Raw genomic sequence first — 18,829 nt, forward strand, 5'->3', positions numbered from 1 at the left:
GGGGGCCAGAAATGCCCCCTCAGCTCAGGTTTGCCCCTATTAGTTAAGTCAGTGGCTGTGTGGGGGTCCTTCCCAAACCTTCAACCACGCGGCCTCTTAAGGGTTAACGCGGTCGGCTGCTCCATGGTGCGGGGCAGGTTTTGTTGAATTTGCCCCAGTAGGAGATGGGCCTGTGGCGGGGCAGACACGTTTCTCTGGGAACTGAGCACCGAGGAGCACCGAGCACTCCTATCTGCCCCTCTGCCCCAATTGACCTCCCCATTCAGGGCAGAACCTGCTTCATATCTACCCCAGGAACCTGTCACTGGGGCAGAATACCCCCCCCCGGGCACCTGCCCCCCTGTCTGTCTGTCCCGACGCGTTCCGCTCTCGCACTCCGCCGGGGAGTCGTTTCCCTCTTCATTAGCTGGTAATTGCTTCTGTTAATGATAATGAGATTGCGTTACCATGACAACCCCGGAATTCCTTCATTAATTTGCCCATTTAATATGGCTTTATGAGCCGTTACCGTGCAGTCACCGAGCTCGAGACCCCCCCGGAATACCGGGGAAATAACCAGCCCCCCCCGAAATTCCCACGCCAATCCTTCACCCTCCCCCAGCGCTTGTTACCCCACGGGGGGTAACTGTACCCCCAGCCGGGCAGGTCTGCTTTATGGCGCCGCGTGTTTGTGTAACGGGTGCGGCAGGAGACGGCCGTCAAAGGGCAACTACCGGAACGGCACAAAGACAGAAGCCCCGGGCACGTCCGGACCGGCCCCGGCCGCAGCGGCACGGGGGCAGATAAGAGGTAAAGGCGTCTAGAACAAGCCCGTAACCATATAGCAGGGGCAGATCCCGGGGCACATCCTGGGGCAGATCCCAGGGGAACATCCTGGGGGCCGGGGCACTTCCTGAGACAGATCGCAGGGGCACATCCTGGGGCAGATCCCGGGGCAGTTACACATTCTGGGCAAATACTGGGGCAAGTTACAGGTGTGACTAGAATGCCAGGGCGCAGGAGGGGCAAAGAGCTTTTAATCTCTTCTGGGGCAAATAAGCATACTTCTTAGGGCTAATTATTCTTGGAGTTCTTAGGGCAGATTCTTAGGGCTTTACCCCAGTCTCGGGGTGAATGGGCAGATTCTCTGGGTTTTTACCCCAGTCCCAGGGTGTTTGGGCAGATTCTCTGGGTTTTTACCCCAGTCTCGGGGTGAATGGGCAGATTCTCAGGGTTTTTATCCCAGTCTCGGGGTGAATGGGCAGATTCTCTGGGTTTTTACCCCAGTCTCAGGGTGTCGGGGCAGATTCTCAGGGTTTTTACCCCAGTCTCAGGGTGTCGGGGCAGATTCTAGGGGTCGGGAGGTAAAGATATTGTGTCTGCTATAGATACTGTGTGTTACAGGGTTAATATTTGGAGTCTCGGGTTAAAGGTCATTAAGGAAGTTCCCAGGTGTGTGTGTGTGATCAGAGAACCAGCAATGCAGGGGTTAATCATCCACTGAGCTGGAAGCGCCTCCACCAATCAGTGGCCTCGACAGGTGAGATCCGCGGCTCCTGATTGGACGGCACAGAGACGAGAGGAACGAAATCGCGCACCTGGGACAGTGACGTCATGGCTTCGAGACAGGAGCGGCAGTGGGTGGGGTCTCTGCTGCCGAGTGCCGGATTTGGGGCGGGGTTCGGCTGGAAGCATGGTGCTGGGCGGGGCGGAGTCCGGGGGCGGGGCAGCGCTGGGATAGTGAGTTCTCACCGCATTGCCCGGACTTCCCGGGAACGCAGAGCCGAAAATCCCGAGCCAGGAACCCAAAAGCGGGGAGCCCCGGAGCCATGAACCCCAAAACCCTACTCCTACTGATGCTCTGCACTCGTGAGTACTGCTGTAACACTGGGGAACAATACTGGGCATGGAGTGGGGTAACACTGGCCACAGAGGGGGTAACACTGGGTAAGGGTACTTTGCATGGTGGGGGTAACGCAGGGTAACAGTTCTGGGCATGGCGGGGGTAACACTGGGTGAGGGTACTGGACACGGTGGGGGAAACACTGGGTCACGGTACTGGGCATGGAGTGGGGTAACACTGGCCACAGAGGGGGTAACACTGGGTGAGGGTACTGGGCATGGCTGGGGTAACGCAGGGTAACAATACTGGGCATGGTGGGGGTAACCCCGGGTGAGGGTACTGGGCATGGAGTGGGGTAATACTGGGTAACAGTACTGGGCACGGGGGGGGTAACACTGGGTAAGGCTACTGGCCACAGAGGGGGTAACGGTACTGGACACGGTGGGGGGCATGGAGTGGGGTAATACTGGGTGAGGGTACTGGGCATGGCGGGGGTAACAGTGGGTGAGAGTACTGGGCACGGCGGGGGTAACACTGGGTGAGGGTACTGGACACGGCGGGGGTAACACTGGGTGAGGGTACTGGACACGGCGGGGGTAACACTGGGTGAGGGTACTGGGCACGGCGGGGGTAACACTGGGTGAGGGTACTGTGCATGGCGGGGCAACGCTGGGTGAGGGTACTGGGCACGGCGGGGGCAACGCTGGGTGAGGGTACTGGGCACGGCAGGGGCAACGCTGGGTGAGGGTACTGGGCACGACGGGGGTAACTCTGGGTGAGGGTACTGGGCACGGCAGGGGTAATGCTGGGTGAGGGTACTGGGCACTGCGGGGGTAATGCTGATTGAGGGTACTGGGCACTGCGGGATTAACACTGGGTAGCAGTACTGGGCACGGGGGGTAATGCTGGGTGAGGGTACTGGTCACTGCGGGGTTAACACTGGGTAACAGTACTGGGCACGGCAGGGGTAACACTGGGTGAGGGTACTGGGCACGGCGGAGGTAACACTGGGTGAGGGTGCTGGGCACGGCGGGGGTAATGCTGGGTGAGGGTACTGGGCACGGCAGGGGTAATGCTGGGTGAGGGTACTGGGCACTGCGGGGTTAACACTGGGTAACAGTACTGGGCACGGCGGAGGTAACACTGGGTAACGGTACTGGGCACGGCGGAGGTAACACTGGGTAACAGTACTGGGCACGGCAGGGGTAACACTGGGTGAGGGTGCTGGGCACGGCGGGGGTAATGCTGGGTGAGGGTACTGGGCACTGCGGGGTTAACACTGGGTAACAGTACTGGGCACGGCGGAGGTAACACTGGGTAACAGTACTGGGCACGGCGGAGGTAACACTGGGTAACAGTACTGGGCACGGCGGAGGTAACACTGGGTAACGGTACTGGGCACGGCGGAGGTAACACTGGGTAACGGTACTGGGCACGGCGGAGGTAACACTGGGTGAGGGTACTGGGCACGGCGGAGGTAACACTGGGTAACAGTACTGGGCACGGCAGGGGTAACACTGGGTGAGGGTACTGGGCACGGCGGGGGTAATGCTGGGTGAGGGTACTGGGCACTGCGGGGTTAACACTGGGTAACAGTACTGGGCACGGCAGGGGTAACACTGGGTGAGGGTACTGGGCACGGCGGAGGTAACACTGGGTAACAGTACTGGGCACGGCAGGGGTAACACTGGGTGAGGGTACTGGGCACGGCGGGGGTAATGCTGGGTGAGGGTACTGGGCACTGCGGGGTTAACACTGGGTAACAGTACTGGGCACGGCAGGGGTAACAGTGCCGGGGACGGCAGGGGGGTAACACTGGGTAACGGGGCTCATTAGGCGTGTGGATGGGGCAGTAATAAGAAGGGTAGCGAGTGTTTGTTTTGCGCAGAAACTGCATTAACCCTTTCATGCAGTGTGTTGTGTGCAGGGATCTTGGGGTATTTGGGTAATTATTGCCCCATGAGGGATCGTTTTATTGCTGATTGATCTCCTACGTGTCTGTGTCTGCACAGCTTCCCTCGTCCCAAGAGCTTGTAATCCAAACAATGTCGTGTTAACTGTTTGTGCAGCGCCGGTGATGCTGGTTACCATTATATATATAATCTATATCGCCCGCAGACGCCGAAGCGCGGGGAGAGAGAACACATATATACACACACTACATATATATATCTATCCGGCGCTCACCCAGACTGTGAGATATACCCCAGGCGGAGGCAGCGGGATGTTGGGTGTCAGCGTGGTGGTCCAGCCCCCGTGTTTGGTGGGCAGAATTTGGGGAAGTTTTTATGCAGTTTGCTTCCTGTGTGTCGCTCTCTTGTTTACGTTCACTCGGGCAAACAGCGAGCGGTAAAAACTGCCGGTGATGGTAACGGGGCATATTAACTAAGGATGTCTGCAGGAGAGTCGGCCCCTGTATAATGTATAGATAAATCAGCGAGCCGGCCCCCTGTATAATGTATAGATAAATCAGTGACCGGCCCCTGTATAATGTATAGATAAATCAGCGAGCCGGCCCCCTGTATAATGTATAGATAAATCAGTGACCGGCCCCTGTATAATGTATAGATAAATCAGCGAGCCGGCCCCTGTATAATGTATAGATAAATCAGTGACCGGCCCCCTGTATAATGTATAGATAAATCAGTGACCGGCCCCTGTATAATGTATAGATAAATCAGTCACCGGCCCCTGGATAATGTATAGATAAATCAGTGACCGGCCCCCTGTATAATGTATAGATAAATCAGCGAGCCGGCCCCTGTATAATGTATAGATAAATCAGTGACCGGCCCCCTGTATAATGTATAGATAAATCAGTGACCGGCCCCCTGTATAATGTATAGATAAATCAGTGAGCCGGCCCCTGTATAATGTATAGATAAATCAGTGACCCGGCCCCTGTATAATGTATAGATAAATCAGTGACCGGCCCCTGTATAATGTATAGATAAATCAGTGACCGGCCCCCTGTATAATGTATAGATAAATCAGTGAGCCAGCCCCTGTATAATGTATAGATAAATCAGTGACCGCCCCCTGTATAATGTATAGATAAATCAGTGACCAGCCCCCTGTATAGTGTATAGATAAATCAGTGACCGGCCCCTGTATAATGTATAGATAAATCAGTGACCGGCCCCTGTATAATGTATAGATAAATCAGTGACCGGCCCCCTGTATAATGTATAGATAAATCAGTGACCGGCCCCTGTATAATGTATAGATAAATCAGTGACCGGCCCCCTGTATAATGTATAGATAAATCAGTGACCGGCCCCTGTATAATGTATAGATAAATCAGTGACCGGCCCCTGTATAATGTATAGATAAATCAGTGACCGGCCCCTGTATAATGTATAGATAAATCAGTGACCGGCCCCCTGTATAATGTATAGATAAATCAGTGACCGGCCCCCTGTATAATGTATAGATAAATCAGTGACCCGGCCCCTGTATAATGTATAGATAAATCAGTGACCGGCCCCTGTATAATGTATAGATAAATCAGTGACCGGCCCCTGTATAATGTATAGATAAATCAGCGACCGGCCCCTGTATAATGTATAGATAAATCAGTGAGCCGGCCCCCTGTATAATGTATAGATAAATCAGTGACTGGCCCCCTGTATAATGTATAGATAAATCAGTGACCGGCCCCTGTATAATGTATAGATAAATCAGTGACCGGCCCCCTGTATAATGTATAGATAAATCAGTGACCCGGCCCCTGTATAATGTATAGATAAATCAGTGACCGGCCCCTGTATAATGTATAGATAAATCAGCGGGCCGGCCCCCTGTATAATGTATAGATAAATCAGCGAGCCGGCTCCTGTATAATGTATAGATAAATCAGTGACCGGCCCCTGTATAATGTATATATAAATCAGTGACCGGCCCCTGTATACTGTATAGATAAATCAGTGACCGGCCCCCTGTATAATGTATAGATAAATCAGTGACCGGCCCCTGTATAATGTATAGATAAATCCGTGACCCGGCCCCAGTATAATGTATAGATAAATCGGTGGGATGATGACAGGATAATGTGGGGACGATGCCAGGTTGGGGGGTGATGACGGGATGATGACGGGGCGGGGGGGGCATGAGGTGGGATGATGACTGGGTGGGGGGGTGCGGTGGGATGATGGGATAATGTGTGGATGATGCTGGGTTGGGGGGGTGATGACGGGGGGGATGCGGAGGGATGAAGACTGGGGGGGTGATGACGGGATAATGTCGGGATGATGACGAGGGGGTGCGGAGGGATGATGACGGGATAATGTGGGGATGATGACGGGGGGGGGGTTGCGGTGGGATAAGGACGTAATAATGTGGAGATGATGACGGGGGGATACAGTGGGATGATGACGGGATAATGTGGGGATGATGACGGGGGGTGCGGAGGGATGATGACGGGGGGGATGCGGAGGGATGATGACGGGATGATGTGGGGATGATGACGGGGGGGATGCGGAGGGATGATGACGGGATAATGTGGGGATGATGACGGGGGGGGATGCGGAGGGATGATGACGGGATAATGTGGGGATGATGACGGGGGGGGATGCGGAGGGATGATGACGGGAGGGATGATGACGGGATAATGTGGGGATGATGACGGGGGGGGATGCGGAGGGATGATGACGGGATAATGTGGGGATGATGACGGGGGGGATGCGGTGGGATGATGGGATAATGTGGGGATGATGACGGGATAATGTGGGGGTGATGACGGGGGGGATGCAGTGGGATGATGACTGGGGTGGGGATGATGCTGGGCTGGGCGTCTCTCGCTCCCTAATAACGCCGATCCTTTAACCCCCGGGGCTCTGGGCTCGGCTGGGAACGGCAGGCGCTGTATTAATAATGCCTTAACCCCGTCTCTGCTGGCTGCGCGCTGCAATGAAATGGTTAACGATCCGCCAGCCAGCACCCGGCCTGGGGCATGGGGAGGGTTAAACCCCCCCCCCCGTCAGCTTGTGGGGCGGTTAAATCTATCTGTCTGTGACATGCTCTCCGTGACGGGAATTCTCCCGACAGTCGGCGACATCTCGAGGCCCCGCAGCCCCCCCCGCTCCGGCACGCGCAGGATCTGACGGACGTGTTTGGGGTGAAACCACCTGCTGTTTCCGTGGCAAATTATTACACAATAATGTTCCTGGATGATGTCATCGTGCGGTCGGTGCAGTGGGGCCGTGGGAAAGCGGCCGTCGGTGATGGGGAGCGGGCCCCCCGGGCCGGTGATGGGGAGTGGGGCGGGAATTATTATATGATTATTAACGCCGGCAGTCTGTGCCGTGACGGGGGCCCCGCAGGGAGCGTGTTCTGTTCATACATGTAATCTCTCTTTCCAAATGTTGAGTTTCAATGGAGCGGGGGAGGGTGTGAAGGGGGCTTTCGGGGGTAAAGTCGGGGGCTTCGCGTGGGAGTTGTGACCGTGGAGAGGGCAGGAATCCTTGGGGGGGGTGACCCCCATGCAGCTTTACGGCTCCAGAGGTGCGGGGTGTGGCGTGTCGTCTAAACGGGTCTTCATCAGGGTGGCATCGGGGTAGATAGCGGGGCAGTCTCCCAGTCGTAGGCTGGCTCCTGAGGAGGTGACTTTTGACCCCGGTCACGGTCTATGGTGTTGGTACCGGCGCCGGCCGAGCCCCAATAAAATATATTCTAGATGCCCCGAGGGGGGTGTGGAAAAGGCTTGGGAAATGCCCCCGGTGCCGGAGTGTAGTGCTGTGATTGGCCGTGTGTCTGATAGACGTGCTGCGCGGGGGGGGGTGTAAGGACCACAGGGGGCTTTAAATGCCTGCTTTGTGGCAGAATTTCTGGGGGCCCCCGACCTGCATTCTCTCCGTAATACCCCGATTTCTGCCCTGGCACCGTGTCCGGGGGGGCCGGGAGGATGCTGACAGCTGTGATCAGAGCACTTTTTTAACCCGATGTGGAGCTTTGTGAATGCTCTTCTTGCTCCTGGCATCTCGCCACCTTACCAAGAGTGGAACAGCCTCCCAGCAGATGCGGTAGAGGCTGATGGTTCAGGGGCCACTTGCCTATCCCATTCCCTCACCGAGGATACGATCTCTATAGTAATAATAATGTGGGTTTTTTTCCTCCCCGATGCCCACCGGGGGGCATTTAACGGTTATCTGTTGTGAGTGTGAGACGTGGCTGCTGTGACTCACAGCCCCCTAACCCCCCCTGAGGTGTGAGGGGGGGCAAATTTCTTCGATAAACCCCCTACAAGGAAATAAGGAGGCATTAAAGGCTTCTTAACCCATTCAGCGCTGTTAGAAGAGCATTCGGTGCTGCAGCTGTTTGTAGTCATTCACTCCCCGGCACTGAAGGGTTAAACTCCGAGGGATACACAAGAGCTCACACTCTAAACAGATGGCCGAACAGTTCCTCGGTGTGAATGATTCATTAACTCTTTGGGTTGTTTGATAAGTTGGCGCTGACAGGGTTAATCTGAGGGGCGCTGTCCGCTCGACTGTCCCGTTGTACTGCGCCGCAGCTCATGTTGGCGCTGGGGGGATATAGAATGAACTCCGCTGCATGTATGTGGTGTGGGGGGGGGTTCGGCCTCCGCAGTCCAGCGAGGGTTAAATCCCTAATGCCCGGGAGTCAGCGGCTATCGGGTGTCGGGTGTGATGGCCGGAGGGGGTTGGCAGCTGCACAGAGGGTGTGAAATCTGCCCGTCTGGGAGGCAGCTGCCGGCTCCGCTCGCGTTAACACTCTGTGAGAGGGGGCAAATCCTGAAATATTAACCCGTTATTACCCCCGGGTAAGGAGGGCGACGGGGGCCGAATCTGCTTGTTTAGGATTTCCTTGGGTTTAGTGGCTTATCTGGCTCGGCACCGTCCTCCGGGCCAGGCTCTGGTATCTCTGTGGCCCCCCGGGCCAGGCTCTGGTATCTCTGTGGTCCCCCGGGCCAGGCTCTGGTATCTCTCTGGCCCCCCCGGCCAGGCTCTGGTATCTCTCTGGCCCCCCGGCCAGGCTCTGGTATCTCTGTGGCCCCTCTATGCTGTATATAGAAATGGGGAGGAATCAGGCTTGTAGAGCCCCCCCCCATCCCATTACAGATAAGACTGGAATCTGCTTATTACCAGTCTGCCCAGTCCATGTAAAGAGGTTTAATGGCGTTGCCCCCTCCCCCACACTTACTGGGTGTTAACCCCCCATGTGCCGGTCTGGGGTAGAAAATCTGCCCGTTTCTCCTGCTGTAACGACTCAAACCTTAATCAGTCGTTGGTCTCGTCTTAGATTCAGGAGCCGGATGTCTACCCCATGCATGTTTAATCCCCTCACTGTATTACCCTCTACCACCTCTGCCGGGAGGCTGTTCCACTTATCCACCACCCTCTCAGTAAAGTAAAACTTCCCTCTGTCCCATCTCAGTCTCTGACCCTCTAGTGTTAGATTTTTGCCCTTTTGTTCTCCTGTCTCTCCCGCTCCCTCCTTTTGCCCCTTTATGGTGTTCGCTTCTGGGGAGGGGGCAGTAATTTTGGGGTGGGGGAGGGGGAGTGCATTTTCTTGGCTGGGTCACCTTTGTTGTGGTTCCCAGAATGCTTTGCTCTGGGCAGGCTGGGACCTGACCCAATGAATAGACGCCCGGTTATGAGACAATGTTTTGGGATTGGCGGTCGTTGACATCACACCCTGCGATGAGGTCATCACTCACACACTGAGTCGTGGCCACCGTGACCCTGTCTGCGGGGGGGGGTTTGTTGTGGGGGCAGCTAGCAAGGGGTTAACCGTGTCTTCCTGGGTAACACTCTTTGTGGGCTCTAATGGGTTAAGCCACCAATGTTCCGTATTATCTCCCAGATCTGTTCCCTCCGGGGCAAATTCCCAGACTTGCTGCTGATTAACCATTTCACCCCTGGACGGGCGGAGCAGGAGCCACACGGGGTATCTGTGCCTGCGCAGCGTCCCCAGCGGGGTACTTCCCCCTGCGGCTGGGGGCAGGAGCCAGGATTTGCCCCATTAATACCACCTCTCGGTGTTACGTGACGGTCGCGTTTCTTTGGACCCAGAATATGTGCCCCCCCCGCTCCGAGGTGTGCCAGGCCCCCCCCCCACACTGCATCAGCTGGTGTCTCCGTCCAGTCTGAAACAGATTCGGGGCAGTAACAGTTGGGGGGGGGCAGTACTGGGGGGCTCTGTGCCCATTGCGTGTCTGTCCCTTTTTACCCCAGTCTGACCCCCGCTGTCCCCCCCCCCTGCAGGTGCTGCCTGGTCCCGTGTCGTCCGTGTCCCCCGGGGGCCGCTGCTGCGGGTAGATGGCACAGAAGTCTCCATTCCCTGCGACGTCAGCGACTACGAGGGTCCTGCCGAGCAGAACTTCGAGTGGCTCTTCTCCTCAGACGGGTCGGCCGGATTGGGGGTCCTCAGCACCTGGGACCCCTCGTTCACGGACCCCGCGTTCTCTAGCAGGGTAACTTCAGGGGGCATCCGGCTCCAGAGAATCGGCCCCAGCCGGGTCGTGCTCCGTATCCAGCAGCTGCACGCGGCCGACGCGGGGACCTACACCTGCTCCACGCCGAGCACCGATGCCACCGTCCGGGGCAACTACGAGGACCGCGTCCAGCTGAAAGGTACACTGGGGGGGCGATGCTGTCAGCCGAGATATAGAATATCACCCCGGTGCGGGGCAGTAAGTCGCAGCGGGTAGCTTTGTGAGATGTTTGGGTTGGGGCAGAGCAGGCATGCCACAAATTCTGACCCCCCCCTGCTCTGTGCCGATTCTGCTCCCCCCCTGCTGATTTTGTCCCCCTGTGCTGATTCTGCCGTTTCTTCTCCTCGCAGTCTTACCGGACACGCTGAGTGTTGCCGGTGCCAAGGGGCGGCTGGCGAGTACCCGGAATGTCACCGTAGGGGGCTCTTTCCAGCTGTTGTGCCACGCGGCCTCCTCCGAGACCCCCGCGCATACTCACCTGTCGGTGACCTGGGAGCGCCGGATGGGGACTGAAGCCGTAGAGGTGCTGACCCTGACCCACCTTGGCCGCATCCAGCCGGGCTCAGAGTACGAGAGCCGTTACGGCACCGGGGAGGTGGGTCTGGGCACCGCGGGGGCCGACGGCTTCCGTCTCACCGTGAACAGAGCCGAGAGCGCGGACGCCGGGGAGTACAGCTGCACGGCCGCTACGTGGGTGCCGGCCCCCGACGGCTGGGAGAAGATCCAGGAGAAGCGGGTGCCAATCGCACGAGTGGAGGTCCGGCCCATCGGTAAGCCGCCGGCAGCGTGTCCCCATCTCTGTCTTACGCGCCCCCCCCTGTCTGTCTTGCGCGCCCCCCCTGTCTGTCTTGCGTGCCCCCCCTGTCTGTCTTGCGCGCCCCCCCGTCTGTCTTGCGCTCCCCCCGTCTGTCTTGCGCGCCCCCCCGTCTGTCTTGCGCGCCCCCCCGTCTGTCTTGCGCGCCCCCCCGTCTGTCTTGCGCGCCCCCCCGTCTGTCTTGCGCGCCCCCCCGTCTGTCTTGCGCGCCCCCTGTCTGTCTTGCGCGCCCCCTGTCTGTCTTGCGCCCCCCCTGTCTGTCTTGCGCCCCCCCTGTCTGTCTTGCGCGCCCCCTGTCTGTCTTGCGCGCCCCCTGTCTGTCTTGCGCGCCCCCTGTCTGTCTTGCGCGCCCCCCCGTCTGTCTTGCGCGCCCCCCCGTCTGTCTTGCGCGCCCCCCGTCTGTCTTACGCGCCCCCCCGTCTGTCTTACGCGCCCCCCCGTCTGTCTTAAGCGCCCCCCCCGTCTGTCTTACGCGCCCCCCCCGTCTGTCTTACGCGCCCCCCCGTCTGTCTTACGCGCCCCTCCCCCTGTCTGTCTTACGCGCCCCCCCCTCTCTCTCTCTGTCCTGTGGCCCCCGGGATGAGCGCCCTCTCTCTCCCTCTCTGTCCTGTGGCCCCCGGGCTGAGCGCCCCCTCTCTCCGCAGGTGTGAGTGTAAAGGCTCTGCTGTCGGACGTGCGGATCTCTGAGGGTCTCCCGCTGAACCTGTCCTGTCTGGTGTCCGCCGACTCGGACGGGCCGGTCCTTACGAGGGTCCGCTGGCTGCTGTCACCGGACTCGGGAGAGCCTCGCAAGCTTCCAGGAGGGCCAGAGCCGGACCTTGTTGGTACAAATGAGGGCATTTATCAGCTTTTACTGCCCCGGGCGTGGGACAGCGGCAACTACAGCTGCCAGGCGACTGCGTGGGCTCCGCGTGGCAACGGGACGTGGCATCCGGCTGCAGAGACCGAGTCCGAGGCCGTCAGAGTCATGGTGCTGCCCCCTGGTGAGTGATTGTGTACCCGGGACTGCCCCGCAAGCGCCCTCTGCTGTATCCCTCCCCGCTTCCTGCCCCGCAAGCGCCCTCTGCTGTATCCCTCCCCGCTTCCTGCCCCGCAAGCACCCTCTGCTGTATACTGCCCCGCAAGCGCCCTCTGCTGTATCCTGCCCCGCAAGCACCCTCTGCTGTATCCCGCCCTGCTCCTGCCCCGCTTCCTGCCCCGCAAGCACCCTCTGCTGTATCCCACCCCACTTCCTGCCCCGCAAGCACCCTCTGCTGTATCCCACCCCACTTCCTGCCCCGCACTGATGTTTCTTCCTTGTTCCAGAAGCGGATCTCGTGGTCTCGCTGAGCGCCGCTCTCCTGCCTCTCTCCTCTGAGGAGCCCATGGAGCTGCTTTGCCGCGTTGCCGGACCGGAAGGGGCCCGTCTGTCCGTGTCCTGGTATCACAGCCCTTCCTCCCCTGCCGGCGCTCGCCTGGTGGGCTCCCTGGATCAGGACTGGACCCTCCGCGTGGGAGAGGAGTACCGGCAGCGCATGGAAAGGGGGGAGCTGATCTTCCTGCGCAGGGACCCCCAGACCTTTGTCATGAGGATCCAGTGGACAACAGAGGCAGACAGGGGCAGTTACCGCTGTGTGGGCATCGCCTGGGGGCAGCAGCGGAACGACAGCTGGGCTCCGAGCGCGGAGGTGCCGTCGAGTCCAGCCGTCGTCTACTGGGAAGAAGAAGGTGAGAGCGGCGGGGGAGGGGGAATTGATTGGCCGTTATAGTGACTCCAAAAATGTGGATGTTAATCAGCAGCGGCGCGGCCCGTTTGGGGAATTTTCTGCCATATTTTAGGTTTTTTTTTGTAAAAAGATGTTTTAGTGGAGATTATTACTAATTCCTCGTTTCCTGCGCCGGTTAAAAGTTGTTGCAAAGATTTTCTTTGATGGTTTTTTTCTCTTATATAATTTTATACGTATACGCTATTACTTTATATAAAGGCTTATTATTATATATGATTATTTTATACGTATACGCTATTACTTTATATAAAGGTTTATTATATATGATTATTTTATACGTATACGCTATTACTTTATATAAAGGTTTATTATATATATGATTATTTTATACGTATACGCTATTACTTTATATAAAGGTTTATTATATATATGATTATTTTATACGTATACGCTATTACTTTATATAAAGGTTTATTATTGTATATTATTATTTTATACGTATACGCTATTACTTTATATAAAGGTTTATTATATATATGATTATTTTATACGTATACGCTATTACTTTATATAAAGGTTTATTATTATATATGATTATTTTATACGTTTACGCTATTACTTTATATAAAGGTTTATTATATATGATTATTTTATACGTATACGCTATTACTTTATATAAAGGCTTATTATATATATGATTATTTTATACGTATATGCTATTACTTTATATAAATGTTTATTATTATATATGATTATTTTATACGTATACGCTATTACTTTATATAGTTGTTTTTATATATATATATACTGTGTGATTTGTGTATATGTTATTTTATATATTACATTATTAACATTATTTTGTACATGGTGTGTATATATGATTTTTTTTTATATATACGTTATTATTTTATATAAAAGTTTATTACATAAATATTCGTTATTTTATATGTTGTATACGTTATTTTATATAGGTACCCGTTATTATATATATTATATATATATTATTATTCTATATATAATGTCTCCGCCGTATTCTGTGGCGTTTGTCTTTCAGAGCCATCGCTTGCCGTTAATGCTCAGCTCACCAAGCTGGTGCCGGCGGCTGGCGGGACCTTCGAGATGCTCTGCGCCGTCAGTGCCGCGAACATCCCCTCCCCACGGTACTCGGTTCAGGTGACCCTGGACAGGCCGCTCACCGGCCCCGTGGGCCCCGCTCCCGTTATCTCGCTGAGTCACGACGGGCTGACCGGACGGGGCCCGGAGAGCGCAGGGAACGCCGTGCTGGAGAAGGTGAAGCCGGGTCTGTATCGCTTCACCAAGTACCGGACGCAGACGCAGGACACCGGCGCTTACCGCTGCGCCATCACCGCCTGGACGCAGGGTGGAGGCGGAGCCTGGAGGGAAATAAGAAACCAAACGTCCAATCCCGTGCCTTTAGAATTTCAGACCTCAGGTAGCTAAACCGCCCTTATAGGTCGCCTAGGGGCGAGGGCCGGTGTGTAAGGGGGGGCGAGGGCCGGGGGCCAGTGTGTAGGTATGTAAGGCGAGGGCCAATGTGTGCGTGTGAAAAGGGGGGAGGGGAGGGCCGGTGTGGGTGTGTAAGGGGGGAGCGAGAGCCGGTGTGGGTGTGTAAGGGGGGAGCGAGAGCCAGTGTGTAAGGGGGGGGCAAGGGCCAGTGTGTAAGGGGGGGGCGAGGGCCAGTGTGTGGGTGTGTAAGGGGGGGAGGGGCGATGCTGGGTCTCCTCTGCCTGACCCGATATTTTCTCATTTCCTCTCTCTCAGGTCCGGTGTTTAATGTCACGGCCCACACGGACAGATCCTCTGTCTACGCCGGGGAAAGAGCAGAGTTCTGGTGCATCATCTCCACAGATGGGCCAGCTATGGACCCAGGTACCGGCCGCGTCGTTATTCCGCTACCCAAAGTGTTGGGCTTCACCGGCGGGAGTGATGGAGTTCACCGGCGGGGGTGATGGGAGTGATGGAGTTCACCGGCGGGGGTGATGGGAGTGATGGAGTTCACCGGCTGTGGTGATGGGAGTGATGGAGTTCACCGGCTGTGGTGATGGGAGTGATGGAGTTCACCGGCTGTGATGATGGGAGTGATGGAGTTCACCGGCTGTGGTGATGGGAGTGATGGAGTTCACCGGCTGTGATGATGGGAGTGATGGAGTTCACTGGCGGGGGTGATGGGAGTGATGGAGTTCACCGGCTGTGGTGATGGGAGTGATGGAGTTCACCGGCGGGGGTGATGGGAGTTGTGGATCTCCGTGCAGTAAAGTTACCTTGGGGTAAGACCTGGCCTGGCTGGGGCAGATGCTGTTTGGAACCGCCTAATGCCCTCTCGCCCTTCCTTTCCGCAGAAGACGTGGCGTTTGAGGTCTCGTGGTTCGCCGAGCGCCTGGGTGCCGGCGCCGGTCCCTTGGTGCTGGTGGATCGGGCCGCGCAGGTGCGGAGCGGCCGCAGGAATGGCACCAGCGAGGTGGCTCTGGAACGCGTCAGCGATATGGAGTACCGGCTCCGCATCTACGGCTGCGAAGAGGGGGACGCCGGGGGCCATTACTGCGCCGTCACGCCGTGGGTGCGCTCGGGCGAGGGGGGCTGGAACCAGCAGGAGGCCATCAGATCCAACGTGGTCTCCATCAGCGTCAGGATGGATCGTAAGTGAAAGCGTGCGCCGGCGGGGGTCAAAGAATGACACCCCCGGGGGGCAGAATCTCTCCCTATAGCGAGCTTCACACACCTGAGCCAGGCGTCACTCAAAGGGGCATCTGTGGGGTTGGGGGCTGTGTGTGGGAAATAACACGTTTCTTTTTCCCCCCCAGTGCTCAGCACATTCAGATATCCCCTGCTGATCGGGATGGGGCTCTCGCTCCTGGCCGGGCTCTTCTCCTGTCTGATTGGATACTGCAGCTCCCGCCTCTGCTGCAAGACCCACCCCAAGCAGGATGTGCGCAGGGAGCACCGCAGACTAATGGCCATGGAGATGGACTGACTGCCGGCACGAGCTGCGTCTGGGGCCAAAGGGGGCCAGGGGAGTCCGGGGCGCGGCGAGTGATGGGAGTCCCAGGGAGCCATGGGAGTGGAGCCGGCACCAACCTCAGGGATTTGGACTCTTGCACCAAAGGGCTACGGAGGGCCAGCCAGGGCGAGCACGGCGGGGGCCACGCTGCATTAACCCAAGTGCTGCTGGCTGCATTATGCAAAACGTTCCGTCTCAATGGAGAGAATATGACAGCGCCACAGCCGTGTGTGCGCTATGATCACACCATCCAATGAGCCACAGACTCGTTTAGGGCACCCTGCACTGTTCGGGGCCCCCAGGGGCCGGCTTGGAAGCTCCGTCCAGCTCCGCTGCTGCACACACTGTGATCCTCTGCCATAGAGACGCTGTTTGCCTGAAAAGCACACATTTCCGGGGTCTTTACATGCATTTTCATGATATTTGGGATTTTAAAGGTTAAATGAGACATTTTAACCCTTTTTTATATATTAAAGAAACGGCCGCGTCCCCCCCGACGGCAGGAAGGGGCTTCAGATAATGGGGTTTGCTGATTTCACCCTCTCACGCCCAGAGATGTTGGGTATCAAACTCCTCTGGCAGTGGCAGGGTTAACCCTTCTCTTTCCAGACAGCCATATGATTTGCACTCCAGTTTAGGGGTGGGTGGGAGAGCCGGGGGGTATTTTGGGGGTGCGTTGTGTGTTGCCCCCACCCCCCCACTGTTCTAGCAATAATCGCAATAAAAAGGACTGTTTATTTTTTCGGCGGGTGAGAAGAGGTTTGTGACGCCTCTACAGCGGCATCATGGGAGCTGCGTGTGCAGATCACGCGTGTCTCAAACACGTTTTGTGAATATTTAGCACCGGGGGTTGGGGGGGGGGCTGGTTACTGTGCCTGGCATTAACCCTTCACACTTACAGAATAATGTCCTACAGTACACATACCGGACACATTCCCCCGCCAGATACTGCCCCCCCCCCCGGCGTACCCCAGCCGCATATTCCAGGGCATCCAGAGGTCAGGTGACACTGAGATTAGGCTGGTTCAGTGGGTCGTGGGGTATTTAATAACGGGTTATAAGGACGGGATTGGTTATACGGCCGGAGAGTATATAATATATAATATGAGGAATATACAGGGATATAACGGGTTATAAGGACGGGATTAGTTATACGGGGGGAGCGTATATAATATATAATATGAGGAATATACAGGATATAACGGGTTATAAGGACGGGATTAGTTATACGGGGTGGAGAGTATATAATATATAATATGAGGAATATACAGGGATATAACGGGTTATAAAGACGGGATTAGTTATACGGCCGGAGAGTATATAATATATAATATGAGGAATATACAGGATATAACGGGTTATAAGGAAGGGATTAGTTATACGGCCGGTGAGTATATAATATATAATATGAGGAATATACAGGATATAACGGGTTATAAGGACGGGATAAGTTATAGGGGGTGAGGTTATATAATATATAATATGAGGAATATACAGGATATAACGGGTTATAAGGACGGGATTAGTTATACGGTCGGAGAGTATATAATATATAATATGAGGAATATACAGGATATAACGGGTTATAAGGACAGGATTAGTTATACGGCCGGAGAGTATATAATATATAATATGAGGAATATACAGGATATAACGGGTTATAAGGACGGGATTAGTTATACGGCTGGAGAGTATATAATATGAGGAATATACAGGGATATAACGGGTTATAAGGACGGGATTAGTTATACGGCCGGAGAGTATATAATATGAGGAATATACAGGGATATAACGGGTTATAAGGACGGGATTAGTTATACGGCCGGAGAGTATATAATATATACTATGAGGAATATACAGGATATAACGGGTTATAAGGAAGGGATTAGTTATACGGCCGGAGAGTATATAATATATAATATGAGGAATATACAGGGATATAACGAGTTATAAGGACGGGATTAGTTATACAGCCGGAGAGTATATAATATATAATATGAGGAATATACAGGGATATAACGGGTTATAAGGACGGGATTAGTTATACAGGGGAGAGTATATAATATATAATATGAGGAATATACAGTGATGTAATAGATTATAAGGACGGGATTAGTTATACGGCCGGAGAGTATATAATATATAATATGAGGATTATACAATATATAACGGGTTATAAGGACGGGATTAATTATACGGGGGAGAGTATATAATATATAATATGAGGAATATACAGTGATGTAATGGATTATAAGGACGGGATTAGTTATACGGCCGGAGAGTATATAATATATAATATGAGGAATATACAGGATATAACGGGTTATAAGGACGGGATTAGTTATACGGCCGGAGAGTATATAATATATAATATAAGGAATATACAGGATATAATGGGTTATAAGGACGGGATTAGTTATACGGCCGGAGAGTATATAATATATAATATGAGGAATATACAGGGATATAACGGGTTATAAGGACGGGATTAGTTATACGGGGGGGGAGAGTATATAATATATAATATGAGGAATATACAGGATATAATGGGTTATAAGGACGGGATTAGTTATACGGCTGGAGAGTATATAATATATAATGTGAGGAATATACAGGGATATAACGGGTTATAAGGACGGGATTAGTTATACGGGGGGAGAGTGTATAATATATAATATGAGGAATATACAGGATATAATGGGTTATAAGGACGGGATTAGTTATACGGCTGGAGAGTATATAATATATAATATGAGGAATATACAGGATATAACGGTTTATAAGGACGGGATTAGTTATACGGCCGGAGAGTGTATAATATATAATATGAGGAATATACAGGGATATAACGGGTTATAAAGACGGGATTAGTGATGCGGCGGAGAGTATATAATATATAATATGAGGAATATACAGAGATATAACGGGTTATAAGGACGGGATTAGTTATACGGAGGGAGAATATATAATATATAATATGAGGAATATACAGGGATATAACGGGTTATAAGGA

At 54.1% G+C, this 18,829-nt stretch overlaps 1 protein-coding gene across 1 annotated transcript; it reads left to right on the plus strand.

Annotated features, from left to right (window-relative positions):
• Positions 1 to 1,712: 1,712 nt before the first annotated feature.
• On the plus strand, positions 1,713 to 16,032 carry PTGFRN (prostaglandin F2 receptor inhibitor). Its single transcript, XM_053456828.1, has 9 exons — positions 1,713 to 1,848; positions 10,048 to 10,416; positions 10,628 to 11,047; positions 11,736 to 12,074; positions 12,397 to 12,798; positions 13,852 to 14,250; positions 14,580 to 14,687; positions 15,158 to 15,454; positions 15,620 to 16,032. The coding sequence occupies exons 1-9, from the start codon at positions 1,809 to 1,811 to the stop codon at positions 15,787 to 15,789; spliced, it is 2,544 nt and encodes an 847-aa protein (XP_053312803.1). The 5' UTR covers positions 1,713 to 1,808; the 3' UTR covers positions 15,790 to 16,032.
• Positions 16,033 to 18,829: the final 2,797 nt, after the last annotated feature.

This window comes from Spea bombifrons, chromosome 2 (assembly GCF_027358695.1).
Source record: "Spea bombifrons isolate aSpeBom1 chromosome 2, aSpeBom1.2.pri, whole genome shotgun sequence".
Lineage (NCBI taxonomy): Eukaryota > Metazoa > Chordata > Amphibia > Anura > Pelobatidae > Spea > Spea bombifrons.

Coding starts and splice junctions, on each gene's coding strand:
- PTGFRN (XM_053456828.1), top strand. CDS start 1,809: ATGAACCCCAAAACCCTACTCCTACTGATGCTCTGCACTC. Junction 10,417..10,627: donor GGACCGCGTCCAGCTGAAAG/GTACACTGGGGG, acceptor TTCTCCTCGCAG/TCTTACCGGACACGCTGAGT. Junction 12,799..13,851: donor CGTCTACTGGGAAGAAGAAG/GTGAGAGCGGCG, acceptor TTTGTCTTTCAG/AGCCATCGCTTGCCGTTAAT.